This window comes from Oncorhynchus nerka, linkage group LG3, assembly GCF_034236695.1.
Source record: "Oncorhynchus nerka isolate Pitt River linkage group LG3, Oner_Uvic_2.0, whole genome shotgun sequence".
In the NCBI taxonomy this organism is placed as follows: domain Eukaryota; kingdom Metazoa; phylum Chordata; class Actinopteri; order Salmoniformes; family Salmonidae; genus Oncorhynchus; species Oncorhynchus nerka.
Window position 1 is genome coordinate 32,871,310 of NC_088398.1, and position 23,671 is coordinate 32,894,980.

The 23,671-nt window shown below is 40.8% G+C and overlaps 1 protein-coding gene across 1 annotated transcript; it reads right to left on the reverse strand.

The window, feature by feature from the left end:
* Nucleotides 1-619: 619 nt before the first annotated feature.
* On the reverse strand, nucleotides 620-14,937 carry gpatch3 (G patch domain containing 3). Its single transcript, XM_029630344.2, has 7 exons — nucleotides 14,493-14,937; nucleotides 5,808-6,247; nucleotides 5,346-5,520; nucleotides 5,159-5,218; nucleotides 3,884-4,008; nucleotides 1,060-1,187; nucleotides 620-891 (listed from the first exon to the last, which is right to left on the reverse strand). Exons 1-7 carry the CDS (start codon nucleotides 14,911-14,913, stop codon nucleotides 708-710), a joined length of 1,533 nt encoding a protein of 510 aa, XP_029486204.1. The 5' UTR covers nucleotides 14,914-14,937; the 3' UTR covers nucleotides 620-707.
* Nucleotides 14,938-23,671: the final 8,734 nt, after the last annotated feature.

A 23,671-nucleotide genomic window follows, 5' to 3' on the forward strand; every position in this document is an offset into this window, starting at 1 on the left:
CATGTCCAATATGAAAAACGTATTGCATTTAAGGTGATAGGCCACTTTAGATTGATCGGTGACACTCCTTGGGTTGTACACTATGAAATTGGAAACTAGAAGTGCTCCTGATTTCTGCAACACAATGTACAGGAAATTGTGTACTATGGTGTAGTATGTCCAGTATGGAAAACGTACTGAACATCGTGCAAATTGAATAAGTTAATTAACAATAGGATTTAAGTGTTTTCTAAAGTTGATTATATTATTAATAGCATTATGTCTTGTTACTATGATATCTAGTAATTAATACTGTTAAGAATGCCATTGCTATAATATGTGCTATAAAAGGCGATTACCCTTATTCCTTTCATATTGTTAAACAAAATTCTAAGTATACCAACATTTCCTCAAAATGTTACAAATTTCGACCATTGGTATAAAACATTTTACCATCATTGCGAGACTTTTATTTTGAAGGAAAATCGCCAGAGTCACGACCTTATTCTTGCAGGCGGAAGGCAGGTCATGCCAACTCCTACTGCCCAAAATAATTACTTCGGTTTCAATCATACTATGGTCAAAATTACGAATGTGTAATTCATTTAGGAGACAAGACGAAATAATTTAAACAAATTCCTTGTATGATAAATGCTTTAATATAAACAAATCATGAATTCTAATGGTAACAACCTCTAGTAATAAGAAATTATGTAAATACAGAGTTGTCATCTTTTTGGAAAAATGTTGCCACCTGGCTGCCAGCCTCTGTACTTCATGCTGGTTTTGGGATTGCGCCGCAATAAGGGGTCTCCTTGGTCTATGTCTTTGGGTTTATCATACACCGTGGATATGAACAAGTCTGGTTTGGCCTTTTTCACAAAGTAGGTGCTCAGCTTCTCTCCATGGTACCTGCACAAAACAGCATATTGTAATCAGGGTTTTTATTTGCCTGGATGTCAACAAGAATAATTTGTAATATCCTTCAACTTTCCGTTACCTTCCTGTACATATCCAAGTTACAAAGGCCATAGATTTAATCGTCATTGTAATTATTGTGATAGTAATTGTTGCACTCACCCAAAGCCCCTCTTGCATTTAGGATGCTGTCCTTCATTCTCCAAGGCTTCTGGAATCCCTGCCTGACTGTTACCCAGGCCCTTTCCCTCCTTCCAGCCCTGCTTCTCCATCACCCGGCGACCAACACCCTAGACAACATAAAAAGATCAGTACTAGTCCTAGTACCAGGCACCAGACAGTGGAAAAATCCATTCCTGCTTTTGAGGAATTCAGACCACACCAGTTACATTCTGCCCACTAAATGAGAACAGAGTACTAGGTAAATGGGTAGACATTCCAGCAAATGCTATTGGTAGACATTCCAACAGTACCTTGTAGCGGTATTTATTAGAGAGGGGTAAAGAATGATTTTGTTCGGGCGCCAGGCAGGTATTAACCATGCCGAAAGGAAAAGAGTAGAATAGAGAGAGTACCACTACCAGACCCACACACATCAGCAGAAGAGACTGCCTAGAGTGTAGCCTGTTTACCAGATAGCCAGTGGAGAGAAAAAATAATACACACCATATAAAACCCACATCACAGCACAGGGGTAACCCCAACAAGAATACCTCATACAATAATAATAATACTAATAATGGCAGAGCAATTTAACAGCAACTTCATACAAGAAAGAACCCAGTTATCAACAGAGGATTTGCAATAATATGTATTTATCGTCCAGTGGAGGAGTGCAGAGGTATGAATGTGGGGGGTGTTCATAGACAACAAAGGCCTTAAAAATGTCCACAATCTTCTCGGCCACATGTCATTAGTACACCTCAATACAGTTCACATTACAATGCATAACTTGCAAGCAACCTCCCTTTTAACAAAAATGTCCACCCAAATACTTCTGGCAGGGCAATAATAGTCCAGTTCTAATGAACTTCAATGGGAAGTGCATTGGAAAAATAGAGAGTCTGTTGCAGGGTAAAGCACTGGAACGATAGAGGGAAGAGAAAAAGAGAACAAGAGAGATCTTAGCTGTGGTCTTCAGGCGTGCCGGTGTACTGTCTGACTGTCCGATGGTTTGATGGTTTGTACGTTAAAGCTTCGCAACAATGTTGCTACTAATCCATGCAATCCATAACGGGCGCGGTCCCAAACGAAAACAACCACGACCTAGAGCGATTACACCGATGATCGAGTTAAATACTTTATAAACTACACACGCTGAAAACAAACAAAACTTCTGCAGCACAGCCCACACAATCAAACTGTCGCGCCACCCAAGAGCTCCTCCCCAAAGAGCTGAATGAGCTCTTTATTTCCTCCTTCCTTACTGCTCATGCGCTCTTAAAGTGGCAGTGCACGGTGAAGGCTCCGTGCAGATTTCGCCACAACCTTTAGGTCTCCAAATGACCCCTAGAACATAATGGTTAAATGATGAGCAGATTATTTAATTTTTGTACATTTTAAAACGCATCTCCTGCAGTTCTACACAGTTTGACATGACTTATGTCTTGAGTATACGGAGAGGTATTTTGAAAACACAGTATAGGTGGAAAGCCCCCCCCCCCCCTGAAAATTGGACATATTCCCCCAAATCGCCATCTCCGCAGGCCTTTTACATTGGCAATTTCACCTATGCTCCAGACACACTATATGCTGAATAACATAAGCTTTTCTCAGCAGTGACTTTTCTACCAAAACCAAAGCGTGGATTGCAGTCACTCCTAAGAGCAGTCTAATCTTGGTTTGCCCAGAAATTCAGTTTGTCAAATTTCTGCCCTGCTAGAGCAGCCCAGGTAAACTAAGTGCTGTTATTTCAAAGTCAAAACATCTAGGAGCAACAACAGCTCAACAGCTCACAAAGTGGTAGGCCACACAAGCTCACAGAACGGTACCGCCGAGGGCTGAAGCGCATTTAAATGATCTGTCAGTTGCGACACTCACTACTGAGATCCAAACTGCCTCTGGAAGCAACATCAGCACAATAACTGTTCGTCGGGAGCTTCATGAAATGGGTTTCCATGGCAGAGCAGCCGCACACAAGCCTAAGATCACTATGCGCAATGCCAAACGTCGGCTGGAGTGGTGTAAAGCTCACCGCCATTGAACTCTAGAGCAGTGGAAACGCGTTCTATGGAGTGATGAATCACGCTTCACCATCTGCCCCAATGCATGGTGCCAACTTTGAAGTTTGGTGGAAGAGGAATAATGGTCTGGGGCTGTTGTTCATACTTCAAGCACCTTACTTCCAGTGAAAGGAAATATTAATGCTACAACCTACATGTTAGACTATTCTGTGCTTCCAAATTTGTGGCAACAGTTTGAGGAAGCCCCTTTCCTGTTTCAGCATTACAATGCCCCCGTGCACAAAGCCTTGACCTCAACGAACACCTTTGGGATGAATTAGAATGCTGTCTGCGAGCCAGGTCTAATCGCCAAACTTCAGTTCCCGGCCTCGCTCTTGTGGCTGAATGGAAGCAAGTCCACGCAACAATGTTCCAACATCTAGTGGAAAACCTTCCCAGAAGAGTGGAGGCTATTATAGCAGCAAGGGGGGTCCACATACTTTTGATTATGTAGTGTAGTTCTTTAACATCCTGTGTTTTACCATTGATATGCTCTAGGCTATTTTGAAATCTTAAGGTAAGGAGCATCCAGTACTGCTGGAATGTCTTCCAATGGCATGTCCATTTTTTGAGAGAGAAATTACTGGTCACTCAAAACATTTATAAAGTATAAATTGACCACACTTTAGATAAGGCCACACAAAAAGACTTAACTAATGATAAAATTAAAATAAATAAAAAAAGACAAATGATTAGTAAACCTACATTAAACATCTTATAGAGTAAATGCTTTATTAAGTGGATTGGCACAAGGGCTTCCATACCTTTGTGAACTTCTCAAAGTTGCCGATTGGCTGATCTTGTCCTCCAGACCGGTCCTCCAGCCCCTCCCTCAGCCTCTTCTCATACCGCATGCGGACGTAGTCACGGGAGTCCATGTCACCCCCGTCTGTGTGGAGAGAGTGGCCCCCACGAGATTCATTCTCTATGTACACCATTAATACCTTTTTGCACTTCGTGCTGTTGTCTGTGCCTAACAACGTCTGTACCATGTTTGTGCCGCTGCCATGTTGTGATGCAACCATACTGTGTTGTCATGTGTTGTCGTTTTAGGTCTCTTTATGTGATTCTCACGTCTTTGTGTGTGTAGTCCTACATTTTGAATCCCAGCCCCCATCCCCACAGGCCTTTTACATCTTGGTAGGCCATCATTGTAAATAAGAACTTGTTCTTAATTGACTTGCAAAGTTAAAACAAAGGTTAAATGTTCCTTCAAATGTCTTAAGACAGCATGCCTACCTAGTCCACTAGGATTTCAAATCAGTAAACCACGTTTCAATCCAGTTATGCCAGTAAAGTCTCGACAGCTGTGATGGAAACAGGAACTTTTGGTATAATTTCATAAAATGCCAAAATATAATTTGTTCGTTCGACTTGGTGAGATCTTTTTGTGTTGGTAAAATTAATTATGCTAGAAATGGCAGTGGAAATGCCTTTATGCGCAAATATTTAATTCAACTTGGAGTCACGCAATGACATGGTGTGTGGTCCTTCCACTATGGCTCGAAACCACAAAGTTTAAATTAGGCTACAGATTAAATCAATGACGAACTTCACAGGGTGGTGAAAGTGCATGGTATGAGCTTGATGCTCCGGTCCAATACATTGGGATGTCTTATGACATGATGATGACATGATGATCGATGCTTGACTGCCGTTGTGACAAATCAAAACATTCTCGCTCTAATCTCATCATTTAGACTAGCCTAACCATACTGTATCTGCAAGCTGTTGGCTTGTGCCAAAACAAGAGTAGACACATTTGCTATTTAAACGCAACAATTTGTGACATAACTATGCGATGGAAAGACATTAAATATTCTTTAATGTTTTATTTAGTACATGAAAACTTAAAAATAAATGTGCGCACTACGTAATCACGCACAGATTTGTATTTGCAACAAGTCAGTTTGGTGGAAACACAAGCATATTTTCTTTATGCATATTTTAGAATACTCATATGAAAATCTGTTGCAAATTGGATGGAAGCCTACCTATAGATCCTGAATTGTGAAGGAAAACATGCTAAGTCAGGTTACCTTTGTCATAGTAAACGCTCATGTCTACATCCCAATCATCTGCAGTTTGCTCATCAAAATCTAGGCGGAGAGAAAAAACAATAATCACTATTTGACTAATGTATAATTATGAATTTTACAAGACAGAAATATTAAATCAGAAGGGCAGATCTTTAAGAGGGCTAGTGGAGCGGAGCCCCTGTTATACCTCCTTCTTCCTCTTGCCAGTACTGGGCATCAGTGTAGAAGACCAGGCCCGAGCCTCCCTTCTCCCACTTCAGCTCTATCTCTTCCTCGTAGAGCCGCTCCTTGCTGCGTTCCTGGCTCGTCACGTCCTCATGTAGGGCCTCATGGCGCTCCCACTCCTCACAGCGGTCATCGTCCTACAGCACAGAAGAACACAATGATCATATGCAATACAAGAAATGGCAAATGCATCTGTAAAGCCAGAGTTCACAGCAACAAGAATACTCTCATATTACCCAGCCATTGTTATGTAGGCTACTCAGATGTTTCTACCTTGAGATGTATTTTTCTTTACTCTGGCTTTTTACCATTTTAAGCCCTTCCTCTTTTCAACATCATTCCCTTATGAACTTAACACAGCAAGTGCTGTAGCTCACAGGTTATAGGATATTTACAGTATACTCAGTAACAAATTTAGACTCACATCATCTGCATTTGACTGGGCATCCTCGTCTTCCTCTGGTATTTCAGGGTCCCCTGAGGGGTCAGTGGGCCCCTGGGTTCCTGAGGGAGGGGCCACACTACCAGGACCTGATATTTCATGCCCACCAGCTGTGAAGACACTCTCCTCAGTTGATGGTGCTAAGCTGGTGTTATGGTACTGGAAGGGCACATTACCATAGCGCCGATTGCTGCTTGTCTTGGGAAAGGCGAGGCCCAGCTTGCGTATGAGGCGTGGGGGTAGGCGGCATGACTGAATAAGCTGTAAGAATACCTTTACGGTTGTACCCACATTACCAGCCGGCATAAGAGAAGGCGGGTTCAGCTCTGGTAAGCCCTTTAGGTCCGCCTCTGTGAAGCGTTCTGTTAGTGCCACGTGGCGCCTGTGCCCGGACTTTGTCTTGTAGGGGAATTCATCCTCATCTGAAATAAAAATGTAGATTCATTACATTTTATGAATAGCATACAAAGAGGCAGATTTTATGGTTTTATGTCTGACCTCATCCCCAGGCTATTGTCTGATGCGCAAGACAACCCATGACAAGATTGCTCACACTAGAGTAATGGTTCAGTTACAGTGCCTTCAGAAAGTATTTTACACCCTCCCTGACTTTTTCCACATTTTGTTGTGTTACAAGGTGGGATTGAAATTGATTCTAAAATTACATAAGTATTCAACCCCCCGAGCCAATACATGCTAGAATCACCTTTGGCAGCGATTACAGCGGAGTCTTTAAGTCTCTACAAAAAGCTTTACACACCTGGATTGTACAATACTTGCATATTATTATTATTTTTTTAATCTTAAAGCTCTCAAGTTGGTTGTTGATCATTGCTAGACAGCCATGTTCAAGTCTCGCCATAGATATTCAAGACAATTTTTGTCAAAACTGTAACTAGACCACTCAGGAACATTCAATGTCATCTTGGTAAGCAACTCCAGTGCAGATTTGGCCTTGTGTTTTAGGTGATTGTCCTGCTGAAAGGTGAATGTCTCCCAGTGTCTGTTGTAAAGCAGACAACCAGGTTTTTCATCTAGGATTTTGCCTGTGCTTAGCTCTTTTCTGATGATTTTTTCACTTGTCCTTGCTGATGACAAGCATACCCACATGATGCGGCAGGGTAGCCTAGTGGTTAGAGCGTTGGACTAGTAACCGAAAGGTTGCAAGTTCGAATCCCCGAGCTGACAAGGTACAAATCTGTCGTTCTGCCCCTGAACAGGCAGTTAACCCACTGTTCCTAGGCCGTCATTGAAAATAAGAATTTGTTCTTAACTGACTTGCCTAGTAAAATAAAGGTTAAATAAAAAATGCAGCCACCACCATGTTTGAAAAATAGTGGTACTCAGTGATGTGTTGCGTTGGATTTGCCCCAAACATAAAGCTTTGTATTCAGGACAAATAATTTTTGTTTACAATTTTTTTTTTTTTTTTTTACACATTTGCAGTTTTACTTAAGTGCTTGCATGTTTTGGAATATTTTGTATTCTGTACAGGAGTCCTTCTTGCCACTGTCATTTAGGTTAGCATTGCGGAGTAACTACAATTTTGTTTATCCATCCTCAGTTCTCTCCTATCAGTTAGGAACAACTCTTTGTAGTGGCAGGGTATATTGATACACCCTTCAAAGTTTAATGAATAATGTGCCGTCACCATGCTCAAATGGCAGTTTTTTTTTACCCATCTACTAATAGGTGCCCTTCTTTGCGAGGCATTGGAAAATCTCCCTAGTCTTTGTGGTAGAATCTGTGTTTGAAATTCACTGCTCGACTGAGGGATCTTATGTGTAGGGTACAGAGATGAGGTAGTCATTAAAAAAAAAATCATGTTAACTATTAGCACACAGTGAGTTCAGCAATTTACTCCTGAACTTACTTGCCATAACAAAAGGGGTTGATGCAAGACATTTCAGCTTTTTATTTATTTGTAAAAATGTTGAAAAACATAATTATACTTTGAAATTATGAGGTATTGTGTCTAGGTCAGTGACAATCTCAATTTAATCCATTTTAAATTCAAACTGTAACAACAAAATGTGGAAAAATGATATGTATATACATATACATTTTGTAATTAATCAAGCCACTGAAATATTTTTTGGGGACGATTTCCAAAGAACAAGCTAACTATCAAAGTTTCAGTGTGTTTAGCTAACGTTAGCTAGCGAACATCTTCATAGCTAGCAGCATGGAGTCAGGACATAACCAAACTGTTGCTGAGATAATGGATGTTGAACGGTCCAAGGAAAAAAGAGGCATTGCTGAAACTCATTCATATGCTTGCAGTGTAAAAAAGGGGGTGAATGTGATTCATACCCTAATACCCCAACCAAGGAGCAACTTCCAAAGAAGTTGAGAAGTGAACCATCACTGAGGCAGCTACAGGACAACATCGTCCGCATCCTCGCGGCTAAAATCAAAGAGTGCAGCTGACATCATGGACTTGGTTAAAAAGAACACTCAGCATCGTTAACCTGAGGAAAGCGATTGATTTCAATGCTGAGGAAGTAAATACTCTGAAGCAGCAGAACGCAACATTGAAAACTCAGGTTGCAAATCAGGAGAAGAAACTCACTGAAATGAAGTCAACAAGGTAAACAAGACTGACCGGTATAGTCGGAGATGGAATCTTCGAATTTATGGAATCACAGAAAGATCTGACGAGAACATCAAAACAAAAGTGAAGGACATTTGCAGGGCAATAGTCCCGGAGGACGAGCAAAATGTTGTTGCGGGTTCTCTGGATGTAGTGCAGTGCCTGGGTAGGCTGAGAGATGGGGAGAACCAGCCACCACGACCAGTGATCATGAAATTATCTCCAGGACAGCGAGGGATCTGACATGGAAAAGTGCAAAGAAAAATTACTATTTAAAGAACAACAACCTGAGCAGTTGACAAAGAAGCTCGGAATCGTCTGTGGCCGATGATTGAGAGAGCAAGGAAAGAGGGGAAAAGTGCATACTTTGCGGGAGTCAAGGCTTTGTTAAATGGAAGGGAAATTTGCATGGATGCCTAGCTTGATGACTACTGGATTTACCAAGTGAATGGTGCAGGACTGATTTTTATTTGCAACTGATAAAATGTATTTCTTAAGGAAAGAGCATTATTTGTGTGAACCAATTATTTTATGGCAGGGAAATTCACTTAATGTTAGCTTGATTTGTTATACCAATCTATAGCACAATGTTATTTGCAATTGTATAAAAATATACTTTAGGTCTACCACCTGCATGGTGCAAAGGACTGTTTTTATTTGCAACTAGAAAGAACGTTTCATTTTGTGAGAACCCGGTTCATGTGAACATATACAAGTTTAATATTCTTCATATAGTCACTGTGATAGTAAATGTCAATTTCTGTTTTTTCTATTAATGCCAGGGAAATCCGTAAAATGAAAAGGAAATCTTCATTTTTGTATTGTAAGAGTCCCAACTTTTATTTAATTCCACAGATACTGCGTATTGGAAATGTCAAATGGGGGAATGATATTCGGCACCAATGGGTCAGTAGGTGACGCAATTTTAAAAGGCAACTTTAAGGGTCATGAAGTCATGAAGCAGGTAATACAGGGAGATAGATTGTGCTATTGATAGATGTCAACCACATTCAATTCCTTGTTGTTAATACTTATGCTACCAATAACAAGTCAAGTAACTATTTTATTTAGAGACATCGAGAGGAAAGGAAGTACAAAGTCTACATTTCCATTGGCCAAAGTAAAACGGGGTGGAGATTTTAATACAATATTACATGATAATCTAGATATAATTGCTATCCTTAGGAGGCCATCTGTTTGTGAGATAAGGAATATATGTCTATGGTTAGGTGTTCTATATATGTGGAGACATAAGAACCCAGATAAGATTATGTTTACATGGAGAACCAAAGATGTATCTATACAATCCCATGTTGATTTATGGCTGACAAGGTTGATACAGTCTCAATTGAACCATCGATTTTAACAGACCACAAAGGGATTTCAATAAAGATAAATATGAATGGTTTGTCAACAAAAAAAGTTAGTATAGGTTACTGGAAAATGAATAAGAATTTACTAGAGAATGTTGTTTTTGATTAAATTCCAAGGGGGAGTTGTATTTTTTACATTTTTATTCCTGTGTGGTTGAAGTAATAGCGTTACATGAAAATACATTAATTGGCAATATTAAAATCCTCAAAGAGAAATGTAGTAATAAACAGATTAGGAATATTGTTTGTGATACACTTCCCTCAGCAGGATTTCTTGGGTAGAATATCTATGGTGATATACAATGTAGGAAAGCATGGAAAATTGCTAACAAAATAATGTATCAGTAACAAGGTAGAGGTTTCATTTAAAATGTTACGTAGAATTTATCCTGTGAAACATGTTTTGGAAAGATTCAAGCTGAATATTGACTATAATTGTGAGTTTTTACCAGTATTTATAGTATAATTTTTTGGATTGACACACACAACTTTATTACATACAGGACCGGTTGTACAATTTAATGGTTTTGAAATGATTTTTTCAGAAATTCTGACATTAATAAAGATACATTTAATTTAATTCAACTGCTAATAATACTAGGTACATGTTATATTCACAAATGCAAATTCTCAAATTCCAAACCTAGCTTTTTTTAACTTTATAAAATGAATTTAAACAATATGGCACTACTTCATTAACTAAAATGAAAAACAAAAAGGCAATTAAAACGTGTATTATTAATGAATATGATTTGTTTGTTTAGGATTCCTGGCAATATAAAAAGTTTATGTATGCTTGTTTGCATGTGACTATTCCTCTTGTTTGTTTATTTTGTTAATAAAAAATAAATATATATAAGTAAAAAAAAGACGCCCGAGATCCCGAATTGGGCTGGAGTCCAATCACATTACATTTGAACCCCTTAGCCCTTGCGCTAGCCACATTCCCTCGGGAGAATCCCCTGTCGAATCCAGGGCTGAGTTTCAAAATCAAGTAGACAGCCCTCGGCCGTAAACCCTCACGCTTCGAACACACCGACTGCGTTTTTGCATCACTGCTGCAGTAGGCAACTATACTGATGCAGGTATCTTTTTCAGCTGGTCGCATGCGGTTGGACACATTGAGAAGAAAATAATTTTCGCAGTATCCTCAAAACCGTGTCTTTGACACAACTACTGACACCTACAGGGACATAAACACAAAAATTTATGTTATTCTGACAAGCCAGGTGGATTAACAACAAACTAAGCTGTGTTTTGCTATATTGCACTTGTGATTTCATGAACATTTAATATTTTTAGTAATTTAATTTGAATTTGGCGCTCTGCAATTCAGCTGATGTTGACGAAAATTATCCCGCTAACGGGATGGGTGCATATATTGGAGTGGCCATCACAAAGCCCTGCCCTCAATCCTATAGAAAATTTGTGGGCAGAACTGAAAAGGCGTGTGCGATACCTCGCTCCACCGGGCTGCTTTTTCAAAGGCGCTCAAATCTAAGCAAGTAACGTACACCCAGAGGCCTACAAACCTGACTCAGTTACACCAGCTCTGTCAGGAGGAATGGGCCAAAATTCACCCAACTTATTGTGGTAAGTTTGCAGAAGGCTACCTGAAACATTTGACCCAAGTTAAACAATTTAAAGGCAATGATACCAAATACTAATTGAGTGCATGTAAACCTCTGACCCCCTGGGAATGTGATAAAAGAAATAAAAGCTGAAATAAATCATTCTCTACCATTATTCTGACATTTCATATTCTTAAAATAAAGTGGTGATCAACTGATTTAAGACAGGGAATTTTTTACTAGGATTAAATGTCAGGAATTGTGAAAAACTGAGTTTAAATGTATTTTTGTATGTAAACTTCCGACTTCAACTGTACATAAATGTTTAATATCCATAATTTGTATGATTATTTATTTGAATTGTTGAGCCCTCCAGTTTCACTGGAAGTTGTCCCGCTAGCGTGCCGCCTATTAAGGCACAAACATGTATCGTAAAATTATGTTTTTGTTTGGTTAGCTTTTGGAAACGTTAGCTAGCACATACAACTTTCCCTGACACACTTTATTGTCGAATGGCTAGTATTCGATGTAACGTCTGCGGACGTCTTCTTTTCTAGCCAAGATAGGAAATGCAATCTTAATTGACTGTAGCGCATATAAAGCATACACAAGATCTACCGGTGGTTCCATGATGAATGAAAACAAAACTGTGGGACGAACGAGTGATGAATTTAATTTAAAATTCATTCATTCTTTGTTTGCACTGCAAGTGTCAACTCATATGTCATGAAATGTCATAAGAAGTGTCCACTTAATTTGAGGGCTGAGGGTGTCTTTTACGTGTTTGGAATGCAGCCTTTGACCACTTGGGAGGTTGACATGACCCACAATTCAATGCAAACTGTAGTCATGTGTCAAACTTCGGTGGCCGCGAAGTGTCAAATTTAATCAACATGGCTGCATTTTTGGCATGCGAGACAAAATTATCTAACTAACTTGCTAAACAATAGATATAGATGACATTGATTTTAGCATTGGCAAATGGGAATGATGCTCAAATTGGCTTAGTCGTAGTGAGGAGCCTATAAAACATAGCTACCTTCATACATTTTGGGGGGAATTCTGAAATGTATTGTAATAAATGCCCAAACTGTAAAACTAGCTGGCCACCTATGGGTAACTGTAGCTAGCTACCTGACAGGAGTGTTCGTTAGCTCTGTTAGATTGATAGGTACATTCTTAGCTTGAGGTTGGTCATTTTTAACCTCAATTTCAAGATATCCACCAAGGACATTGCCTCTCGATCATCAATCTCTCGCTTGAGCAAGCAACATTTAAGGTACACTCGGATGTGACGATGTAAAAGGTTGAGATGTAATTATCAAATCAGTAAAGCAGAAGCCAAGGGGTCAAAGAAGAAGCCAAAGAACAATGTTTAAAAACAAATGGCAAGAGTTGTGGAACAGGGAGAGAAAGGGAAGACAACCTGTGTAAGATCCAGAAAAGGTGGGGCAGGGCCAAGAATAAAGGGAGGAAAATGTAGTCACAAGGTTGAGACTGGGACACACAAGGCTCCTGAGCTGACAAGGTAAAAAATCTGTCTTTCTGCCACGGAGCAAGGCAGTTAACCCACTGTTCCCCGGCACCGATGACGGTTATTAAGGCAGCTCCCCGCACCACTCTGATTCAGAGAGGTTTAGTTAAATGCGGAAGACATGTTTCATTTGAGTCCATTCAGTTGTACAACTGACTAGGTATCCCCCTTTCCATTCCAATAGTGCATTGACATTGGTAGGGAAACATCTGACTGGGAGGTGTGATCATTGTCAGGAGGAGATGGAGAAAGTGGAACATGTTCTATTTAAGTGCAGGAAATATGTGAGGGAAGGGGTGCGATTGTTATTACATTAGGGGAGTAATGGGGTTGAACAGCCAGGATTAAGTGAACTGCTTGGGATATCTTCAGTGGATGTAGTATTAAATTATGCATTGGTTGGATGCCAACCATCATATAAAATCCACAGAAGACTATGTAAATGTCATTCAGGGGCTGAGGGTTTTCTACTTTGTTTTTGGACTGCAGTTGGACATCAGATGGGTTCAAACCTATTTTTCCCAGTCTGACTTGATGCTATTTTCATGATTTATGGCAATTTTTTTCCTTCTGTGGCCTCCATTGATTTAGCCGCTCTAATTTTGGCCATCCTACAAGGGTAAAAACTCCAATCATTTAACAAATTATGGTATAGATGTGAGGTTTGGACCATTGGTTTTCTTAGAGTAGGCCTATTATCTACACAATTAACATTATTTTACCCATTGGTGAAAAGATGCGTTTTTGATTGGACATCCTGTCCCCCCTGACCTAGCCCAACAGCCAGCAGATAGCGATATTGAGTTATTTAATCTTTTGGGGGCTCCAGAGTGGCACAGTGGTCTAAGACACTGCATCTCAGTGTTTGAGGCGTCACTACAGACACCCTGGTTCGAATCCAGGCTGTATCACAACCAGCCGTGATTGGGAGTCCCATAGGGGCGCACAATTGGCCCAGCATCGTCTGGGTTTGGCCAGTGTTGGCTGTCATTGTAAGTAAAAATGTGTTCTTACCCGACTTGCCTAGTTAAAAAAATATATACAAATCCATCCAAACGCATGGTATGCAGCCAGCAATACACTCATGTACACTTGGACCAATTCATACTTAAAATTCTCTATTCAGGCTGCAAAGGTTTCAATGTCCTCCTTAACTAGATTCAATGGCAGGAGAAAAAAAACGTTAAATATGCATGCTTTCTGAAACACCTTTATCCACCACCATGCTAAAGTGGCCTAGGAATGCTAGTAAGGATGTAAGGTATTGCGTTCTGCCATTCAAGATGCAGCCGTCTACCCCCGGCTGAACACAGGGCTCAATATCAGGAAGTAGGATTAGCCACTAATGTGGTGAGAAAAAAAAAAGTATGCTTTCTTTATGTAACATTTTTCCATCCTTCTCACCATTAAATATAGTTAATGAGGAAATCGACGCATTTTCAGCCTGAATGTAAAAATGTTTTACGTACAAACCGGTCAAAACGTACAAATGTTCATGATATCGTGGGACATCTATTTATTAGACCGTTAGAATGTGGCTTAAAGTCCCTCGAAGCCCATATGTTCTAGTGTTAATGACTCCAAATACATACTAACCTGTGGAAGGTGATACTTTCACTTTTCTTATCACACAACGCCTCGCAAGCCAGTGGCCCTTCGAGTCGATCCATTGATTCCCCGCGTACATTTTGACCAATCTGGCCGCCTCATTTGAAGGTACCGATACCACGCAACAACATGTTTTTATACTCTTCGGCGAAGATCCACTCTTCTCTGTGCCCTCCTCGACATCTGTGGATGGCATTTCTGTTGTCGGAATGTCTTTACTCGTATGGTCTGACATGTTGACTTGGGTGCCCTCGGACTCCTTCAAAATCTCCGGTCGATGTCGGTAATGGAAACACAAGAAACCATTGCTTTCTATGAATTGACTAAAAAAGTTTCGAAGGTTAGCAGATCGAAAGGCAGCAGGTATATTGCTAACAGCAAAGTACATAGCCGAGCTGGATTCAGCCATATTTGTTTATTTGTTGTCGACCAACGTCATTACGGAAGTGATCGAGAAGACGACAGGTAGTGTCAGCAACAAACAAAAATGTAAAACCATAGCGCCATCTACTGCATGGAGGAAACATGTTAGACCACCTAAAATTGCTAGGTGTGCGTGCTGGCTATAGTCAAAACGAATTGTAATTGTCACATGCTTCATAAACAACAGGTGTAGACTTTTTTAAATATATTTTTTATTTTACCTTTATTTATCTAGGCAAGTCAGTTAAGAACAAAGTCTTATTTTCAATGACAGCCTAGGAACAGTGGGTAAACTGCCTGTTCAGAGGCAGAATGATAGATTTGTATCTTGTCAGCTCGGGGAATTGAACTTGCAACCTTCCGGTTACTAGTCTAACACTCTAACCACTAGGCTACCCTGCCGCCCCTAACAGTGAAATGCTTACTTACGGCCGATCTCCTAAGTAAGCAGACTTGACTGCCCTTGACCAGCACAAAAACACCCTGTGGCGTACTGCACAAGCTTCGAATAGTCCCCGCAATATGCAACTTTTCAGGGAAGTCAGGAACCAACACACACAGTCAGTTAGGAAAGCAAAGGCTAGCTTTTTCATACAGAAATGTGCATCCTGCAGGACTAATTCCAAAAAGTTCTGGGACACTGTAAAGTCCATGGAGAATAAGAGCACCTCCTCCCAGCTGGCCACTGCACTGAGACTAGGAAACACTGCCACCACTGATAAATCCACAATAATCCTCGAGAATTTCAATAAGCATTTCTCTATGGCTGGCCATGCTTTCCACCTGGCTACCCCAACCCCGGCCAACAGCTCCGCAGCAACTGGCCCAAACCCCGCTTCTCCTTCACCCAAATCCAGACAGCCGATGTCCTGAAAGAGCTGCAAAATCTGGATCCCTACAAATCAGCTGGGCTAGACAATCTGGACCCTCTCTTCCTAAAATTATCCACCGCCATTGTTGCAACCCCTATTACTAGTCCGTTCAACCTCTCGTAACGGCTGTGATTTCAAAAGATTGGAAAGCGGCCGTGGTCACCCCCCTCTTCAAAGGGAGATTCATTCTAGACCCAAACTGTTACAGACCTATATCCATCCTGCCCTGCCTTTCTAAAGTCTTTGAAAGTCAAGTGGACAAACAGATAATCAACCATTTCGAATCCCACCGTACCTTCTCCGCTATGCAATCTGGTTTCCAAGCTGGTCACGGGTGCACCTCAGCAACGCTCAAGGTCCTAAACAATATCATAACCACCATCGATAAAAGACAGTACTGTGCAGCCATCTTCATCGACCTGGCCAAGGCATTCGACTCTGTCAATCACCGTATTCTTATCGGCAGACTCAACAGCCTTGGTTTCTCTAATGACTGCCTCGCCTGATTCACTAACTACTTCTCAGATAGAGTTCAGTGTGTCAAATCGGAGGGCCTGTTGTCCGGACCTCTGGCAGTCTCTATCGGGGTGCCACAGGGTTAAATTTTCAGGCCAACTCTTTTCTCTGTATACATTAATGATGTCGCTCTTGCTGTGGGTGATTCTTTGATCCACCTCTACGCAGTCGACACCATTCTGTATACTTCTGGCCCTTCTTTGGACACTGTTAACAAACCTCCAAACGAGCTTCAACGCCATACAACACTCATTCTGTGGCCTCCAACTGCTCTTAAATGCTAGTAAAACTAAATGCATGCTCTTCAACCGATCGCTGCCTGCACCCGCCCGCCCGACTAGCATCACTACCCTGGACGGTTTTGACTTAGAATATGTGGACAACTATAAATACCTAGGTGTCTGGCTAGACTGTGAAATCTCCTTCCAGACTCATATTAAGCATCTACAATCCAAAGTTAAATCTAGAATCGGCTTCCTATTTCTCAACAAAACCTCCTTCACTCATGCTGCCAAACATACCCTCGTACCGATCCTTGACTTCGGTGATATAATTTACAAAATATCCTCCAACACTCTACTCAGCAAATTGGATGCAGTCTATCAAAGCTCCACCTTATTTCAGCTCACTGGTCACCATAGCAACACCCACCAATAGCACACGCTCCAGCAGGTATATTTCACTGGTCATCCCCAAAGCCAACACCTATTTGACCACGTTTCCTTCCAGTTCTCTACTGCCAATGACTGGAACGAATTGCAAAAAAAAAAATCACTGAAGCTGGAGACTCATATCTCCCTCTCTAACGTTAAGCATCAGCTGTCAGAGCAGCTTACCGATCGCTGCAGCTGTACACAGCCCATCTGTAAATAGCCCAACCAGCCAACTACCTACCTCCTCCCCATATTTGTTTTTCTGCTCTTTTGCATACCAGTATTTCTACTTGCACATCATCATCTGCATGTAAATTGCTACATTTTAATTACTTCGCCACTATTGGCCTATTTATTGCCTTACCTCATTTACACACACTGTATACAGATTTTTCTATTGTGTTATTGACTGTACATTTGTTTATCCCATGTGTAACTCTGTGTTGTTATTTGTGTCGCACTGCTTTGCTTTATCTTGGCCAGGTCGCAGTTGTAAATGAGAACTTGTTCTCAACTGGCCTACCTGGTTAAATGAAGGTGAAATTTAAAAAAATGCAGAGAGAAAGAAAATAGAGAAATAATAGAAAAATAAAACACATAATAACAAAAGTAATAGATACACAATGAGTACAGAGTCTATGTACAGGGGTACGAGGTAATTGAGGTAGCTAGATATCAGTGGTGTAAAGTACTTAAGTAGTTTTGGGGGTATTTGTACTTTACTATTTATATTTTTGCCAACTTTTACTTTCACTTCACTTCACTTTATTCCTAAATAAAATAATGTACTTTTTACTCCATACATTTTCCTTAACACCCAAAAGTACTAGTTACATTTTGACAGGAAAATGGTCCAATTCACACACTTATCAACATCCTTAGTCATCCCTGGCAGACTCATTAAAGACAAATTGAGTGTTGGAGTGTGCCCCTGGCTATCTGTCAATAAAAATGTGTCACCTGTTTTGTTTAATATAAGGAATTTGAAATTATTTATACTTTTGATACTTCAGTGCATTTGAGCAATTCCATTTACTGTTGATATTTAACACCAAATAAGTAGTAATTTACTGGGCGACTTTCACTCAAGTCATTTTCTATTAAGGTATCTTTGCTTTTACTCAAGTATGACAATTGAGTACTTTTTCGACCACTGCTAGATACAGTGCCTTTGCGAAAGTATTCGGCCCCCTTGAACATTGCGACCTTTTTCCACATTTCAGGCTTCAAACATAAAGATATAAAACTATTTTTTTGTGAAGAAGCAACAACAACTGGGACACAATCATGAAGTGGAACGACATTTATTGGATATTTCAAACTTTTTTAACAAATCAAAAACTGAAGAATTGGGCGTGCAAAATTATTCAGCCCCCTTAAGTTAAGATTTTGTAGCACCACCTTTTGCTGCGATTACAGCTGTAAGTCGCTTGGGGTATGTCTCTATCAGTTTTGCACATCGAGAGACTGAAATTTTTTCCCATTCCGCCTTGCAAAACAGCTTGAGCTCAGTGAGGTTGGATGGAGAGCATTTGTGAACAGCAGTTTTCAGTTCTTTCCACAGATTCTCGATTGGATTCTGGTCTGGACTTTGACTTGGCCATTCTAACACCTGGATATGTTTATTTTTGAACCATTCCATTGTAGATTTTGCTTTATGTTTTGGATCATTGTCTTGTTGGAAGACAAATCTCCATCCCAGTCTCAGGTCTTTTGCAGACTCCATCAGGTTTTATTCCAGAATGGTCCTGTATTTGGCTCCATCCATCTTCCCATCAATTTTAACCATCTTCCCTGTCCCTGCTGAAGAAAAGCAGGCCCAAACCATGATGCTGCCACCACCATGTTTGACAGTGGGGATGGTGTGTTCAGGGTGATGAGCTGTGTTGCTTTTACGCCAAACATAACGTTTTGCATTGTTGCCAAAAAGTTCAATTTTGGTTTCATCTGACCAGAGCACCTTCTTCCACATGTTTGGTGTGTCTCCCAGGTGGCTTGTGGCAAACTTTAAACGACACTTCTTATGGATATCTTTAAGAAATGGCTTTCTTCTTGCCACTCTTCCATAAAGGCCAGATTTGTGCAATATACGACTGATTGTTGTCCTATGGACAGAGTCTCCCACCTCAGCTGTAGATCTCTGCAGTTCATCCAAAGTGATCATGGGCCTCTTGGCTGCATCTCTGATCAGTCTTCTCCTTGTATGAGCTGAAAGTTTAGAGAGACGGCCAGGTCTTGGTAGATTTGCAGTGGTCTGATACTCCTTCCATTTCAATATTATCGCTTGCACAGTGCTCCTTGGGATGTTTAAAGCTTGGGAAATCTTTTTGTATCCAAATCCGGCTTTAAACTTCTTCACAACAGTATCTCGGACCTGCCTGGTGTGTTCCTTGTTCTTCATGATGCTCTCTGCGCTTTTAACGGACATCTGAGACTATCACAGTGCAGGTGCATTTATACGGAGACTTGATTACACACAGGTGGATTGTATTTATCATCATTAGTCATTTAGGTCAACATTGGATCATTCAGAGATCCTCACTGAACTTCTGGAGAGAGTTTGCTGCACTGAAAGTAAAGGGGCTGAATAATTTTGCACGCCCAATTTTTCAGTTTTTGATTTGTTAAAAAAGTTTGAAATATCCAATAAATGTCGTTCCACTTCATGATTGTGTCCCACTTGTTGTTGATTCTTCACAAAAAAATACAGTTTTATATCTTTATGTTTGAAGCCTGAAATGTGGCAAAAGGTCGCAAAGTTCAAGGGGGCCGAATACTTTCGCAAGGCACTGTATGTACATATAACTAGGGAAAAAGTGACATATCATCCGACAACCACTCACCACAATCTCTATACAAATGGACCTTTATCTTCTGTCGATTTTATTTGGTGGTTGGCAGCCAACTTTGTGGTGCGTTTCCGCCACCAACTGGACTGGAGAGTGGACCAGCGACAGTGAAGGTCTAAATCCTACAAAATAATCTTGTCTCCCTAAGGAAACGAAATACCTATTTAAATACTACATCCTCTGAAGATTTCCCCACAACAATCACTCCCTCTCCCTCACATATTTCTGGCACTGAAATAGAACATGTTCCACTGTCTCCATCTCCTCCTGACAATGATCACAACTCCTAGTCAGATGTTTCCCCACCAATTTCAATGTACTATTGAGCCTTGTGTGTCCCAGTCTCAGCCTTGTGACTACACTTTCCTCCCTTCTCTCTCGGCCTGAGGACCTCCCTGCCCCCACCTTTTCATGGATATTATACAGGTGTCTTTCCTTTCTCTCCCTGTTCCACAACTCTTGCCACTTATTTTTAACCACAGTTCTTATTATCCCCATGGCTTCTGCTTTATTGATTGACAATTTCATCTCAACATTAGGATGTTTAAGAGCCCGTTTGGCAATACTATCCACCTCCTCATTCCCCTCTACTCCCACATGAGCTGGTACCCAGAGGAACATCACAAATACCCCCGTCTGTTTCACCCTATACAAGAACTGCAAAACCTCATACAATACATCCTGTCTGCTGAGACATAAATTAATTTAAGCTCATCAGTGCTGCACAGGAGTCAGAGCAGATGACTACTCTGTCTGGCCTCACCTCCACCCACTCTGCAGCCAATAGTATGGTCAACAACTCCATTGTGTAAACAGAAGAATTATCCGTTGCTCTTCTCGTCACTGCCACCTTAAACTCAGGAACACTAAAAGCTGCTCCTGTCCACCCTGTTTTAGGGACCTTAGATCCATCCGTGAATATATTCAAGAAAGCATAGCATTTTGTTCTTAAATGTTCACTTACAACTGAATCATCATCATCATCATCTTTTACCCTTTCAAGTAACCCTAGATCGATCACTGGCTGAGGGAGAAACCAAGGTTGGATACCAGGAAGAACCACAGAGGGGCTAGAAAATGGCTACAAAATGTCAGATAATGTTTTAGAAATTGCTCTTCTTCTTTGGGATTGGGTTGGTGGATCGCATCAGACTTTAAGGTGCATACACCTGAAGTGCGAGGCCAGTCACGACCTACCTACATTAAATTCTCTTCATTATTCCTGTCACAATTTTTTTTTTTTTATTAAATAAATGGCACCACCACCCTACACCTATATACCACTATTTCATAAAAAAAAAAAATCACCACCCAATTAACACTTCTGCAGTAAAATCATGTACACCAAGGTACTTCTCTGCAGCTGCCACCTACACATTAAAACCCAGTACCCCATTCCACTACCTTGACCCGATCTGCTCCTGCACAATGCCAATGGCATGGAAGTACGGGACACTATCCCTCAACAAACCCTGTAACTCTTCTGAAGTCATATCTCGTATACCCAAACACTTCTCTGCCGCTGCCACCATACCATCTGTTTTCTGTGATTTACGTTCCATTTCTGCAGTACAGTTGATAACTGAACGCTAAGAAGCCAACCTTACTGAAGCATTGCAGGATCCCTCAGCCTTGAACCATCCTCCTCTTCTGCATTACTCTGACTCTGGCCACTTCAGCCTGCCTGTCTCGCACCAGACACTTCCCACCCCCAGCAACATGAGCAGCCCTACACTTAACACACATTTATCTACCAAAACTACACAATCCGCTGTCCCATGCCTTCCTGCACACTTCCCACATCTTGTAATCTCCCTCCTACATACTGCTGTGGATTCTGCACAAAAGCCTTAACAGGATAGCTGATATATCCTAACATGACTGTCTGGTAGAGACTCAAAACTCAAAAGACTGACAGTGACTCCTCCGTTTCACCTCACTCCCCATTTTAGAAAGTTTTGAATGCACTCAGGGCAGGCCTATTCACGTGTAGGCTTTGATTGATTGTCTCAATGTCCACTTGTCTTGTCTGGTGCTCCACAGATAATCATGCAAATCAACAACTGTTTTTGTTTTTGACAAAGGAGGAACTAGCTGCATTCTAGGAGGGACATCATGGTGGAAGTGGATGTCGAGTTTGAATCGAGAAGTGCGTTGTAAAGATGGAGATGATGAATGGGAAACAGTAGTTGTAATGATATGCAGGAACTGTCATAAAGACCGCTAATAAATTAGTAGGTGTTAGGTATTTGTCCTAGTTGACAGGTCACAGTAAAGTTACAAGGTCATTGGAGTGTGTCAGAATTAGATTATTTCTAAATAACATTAAAAAGGTACCAGGAGTGAGAGCACATAATAGGATGTAATGGAAAGAATAACGCTGCCGTCTTTCCTGCAACTGGAAATGTTGATGTGGCGAAGTTTCAAACATCGCTTTCTTCTGTACTTCAACGCGATTGGTAACTCCAATTAACCAGGAGCACGTAAAGTAGGTTTGTTGCTAACAGTGGCTGGCTCGCAAGCCATATAAGCAATTGTACAACACATTTACTTTTGAGAATGAGGATAAGAGAAAATCTGGACACTGTTGAAACTGATTACTGCACACCTAAAAATAATGAAACTTATGAAATATATACGTGTTTCGCTACCGTGTTCAAAAGCTAAGAGAGTCATTTGATAGCTTCTTATTAAGGGACTTAAAGATCAGGCACAGACATGCAATTTTGGGTAGCTTAAGGAGTCAACGATAAGTGACCACATTGTCTTTGGAATATTGGACATGAAGGTGAGAGCGATACTGCTCAGGGACAGTGAACTGACTCTTGAGGCTGCAGTAAAAATATTGCATGCTAGCGAGCTCTGCTAGACACTCAAACATTTGGTGACCGTGCAGAGAGTGCTGCAGGATTGGAGCAAGAAAATGTGCCGGGGAATGTAGTAAATAAAAAGGACACGAGGGCACATGGAATCCAAATCCAGGAATCAAACACCTCATGACTTCAGGCAGTGCGGTAATGGACATTATAGACATTACTGCCTACGGAAAGAACTGTGCTAAATGCAAAGGCAGAAATCATTTAGCTAAAATGTGCTTCATGGAGGACATAAATTGAGGCAGAAACACAGTTCCGTGTTATTGATACAGAACATGCAGTGAATTAATCAGATGGCCTGTTTGTGGGAATAGTTTAGTGTGAGCCAAAACTACACAATGCAAAAGAGGTGCATGCCCAACAGAATGAAACTTGGATAGGTTATTTGCTGTTGAATGGCATCAATGTTCCCTTCGAACTACAAACAGGTGCTAAAGCAAACCTTATAAGCCTGAGTGATGTACAGAATCTCAGTGAGACATAAAATACAAAAAAAGACAGTGGCATTGAAACAAAGGGAATATGTAAAAATTGCACTCACCCCTTAATGTTTGTAATAGTGAGTCATTGTTGGGAGACAAGTTTATACTATCAGTGAAACGAGCTGTATGCAAAGTGCCCACCAGTACAGTACAAATGTGACTCATGAGGAAATAGGTTGGAGCACAACCCTTACATACTCCATCAAACTGAGAGAAGATGCACAACCGGTGATCCACCCACCCAGGTGAGTTCCTGTGGCACTCCGTGAGAAACTGAGGACAGAGCTAGGCTGCATGGAGGGACTGAATGTCATAAAAACATTTGAGGAACCCTCTGACTGTGTAAATTCCATGGTCTGTGTAAAATCCAAGAAAACAGTGGATGTACATAAATCCCAAGGATCTCAATGCCAATATTTAAAGAGAACACTATCAAATCCCTAAGAGAGAAGAGATACTCAGTGAAATGACAGGAGCTAAATACTTTTCCAATATG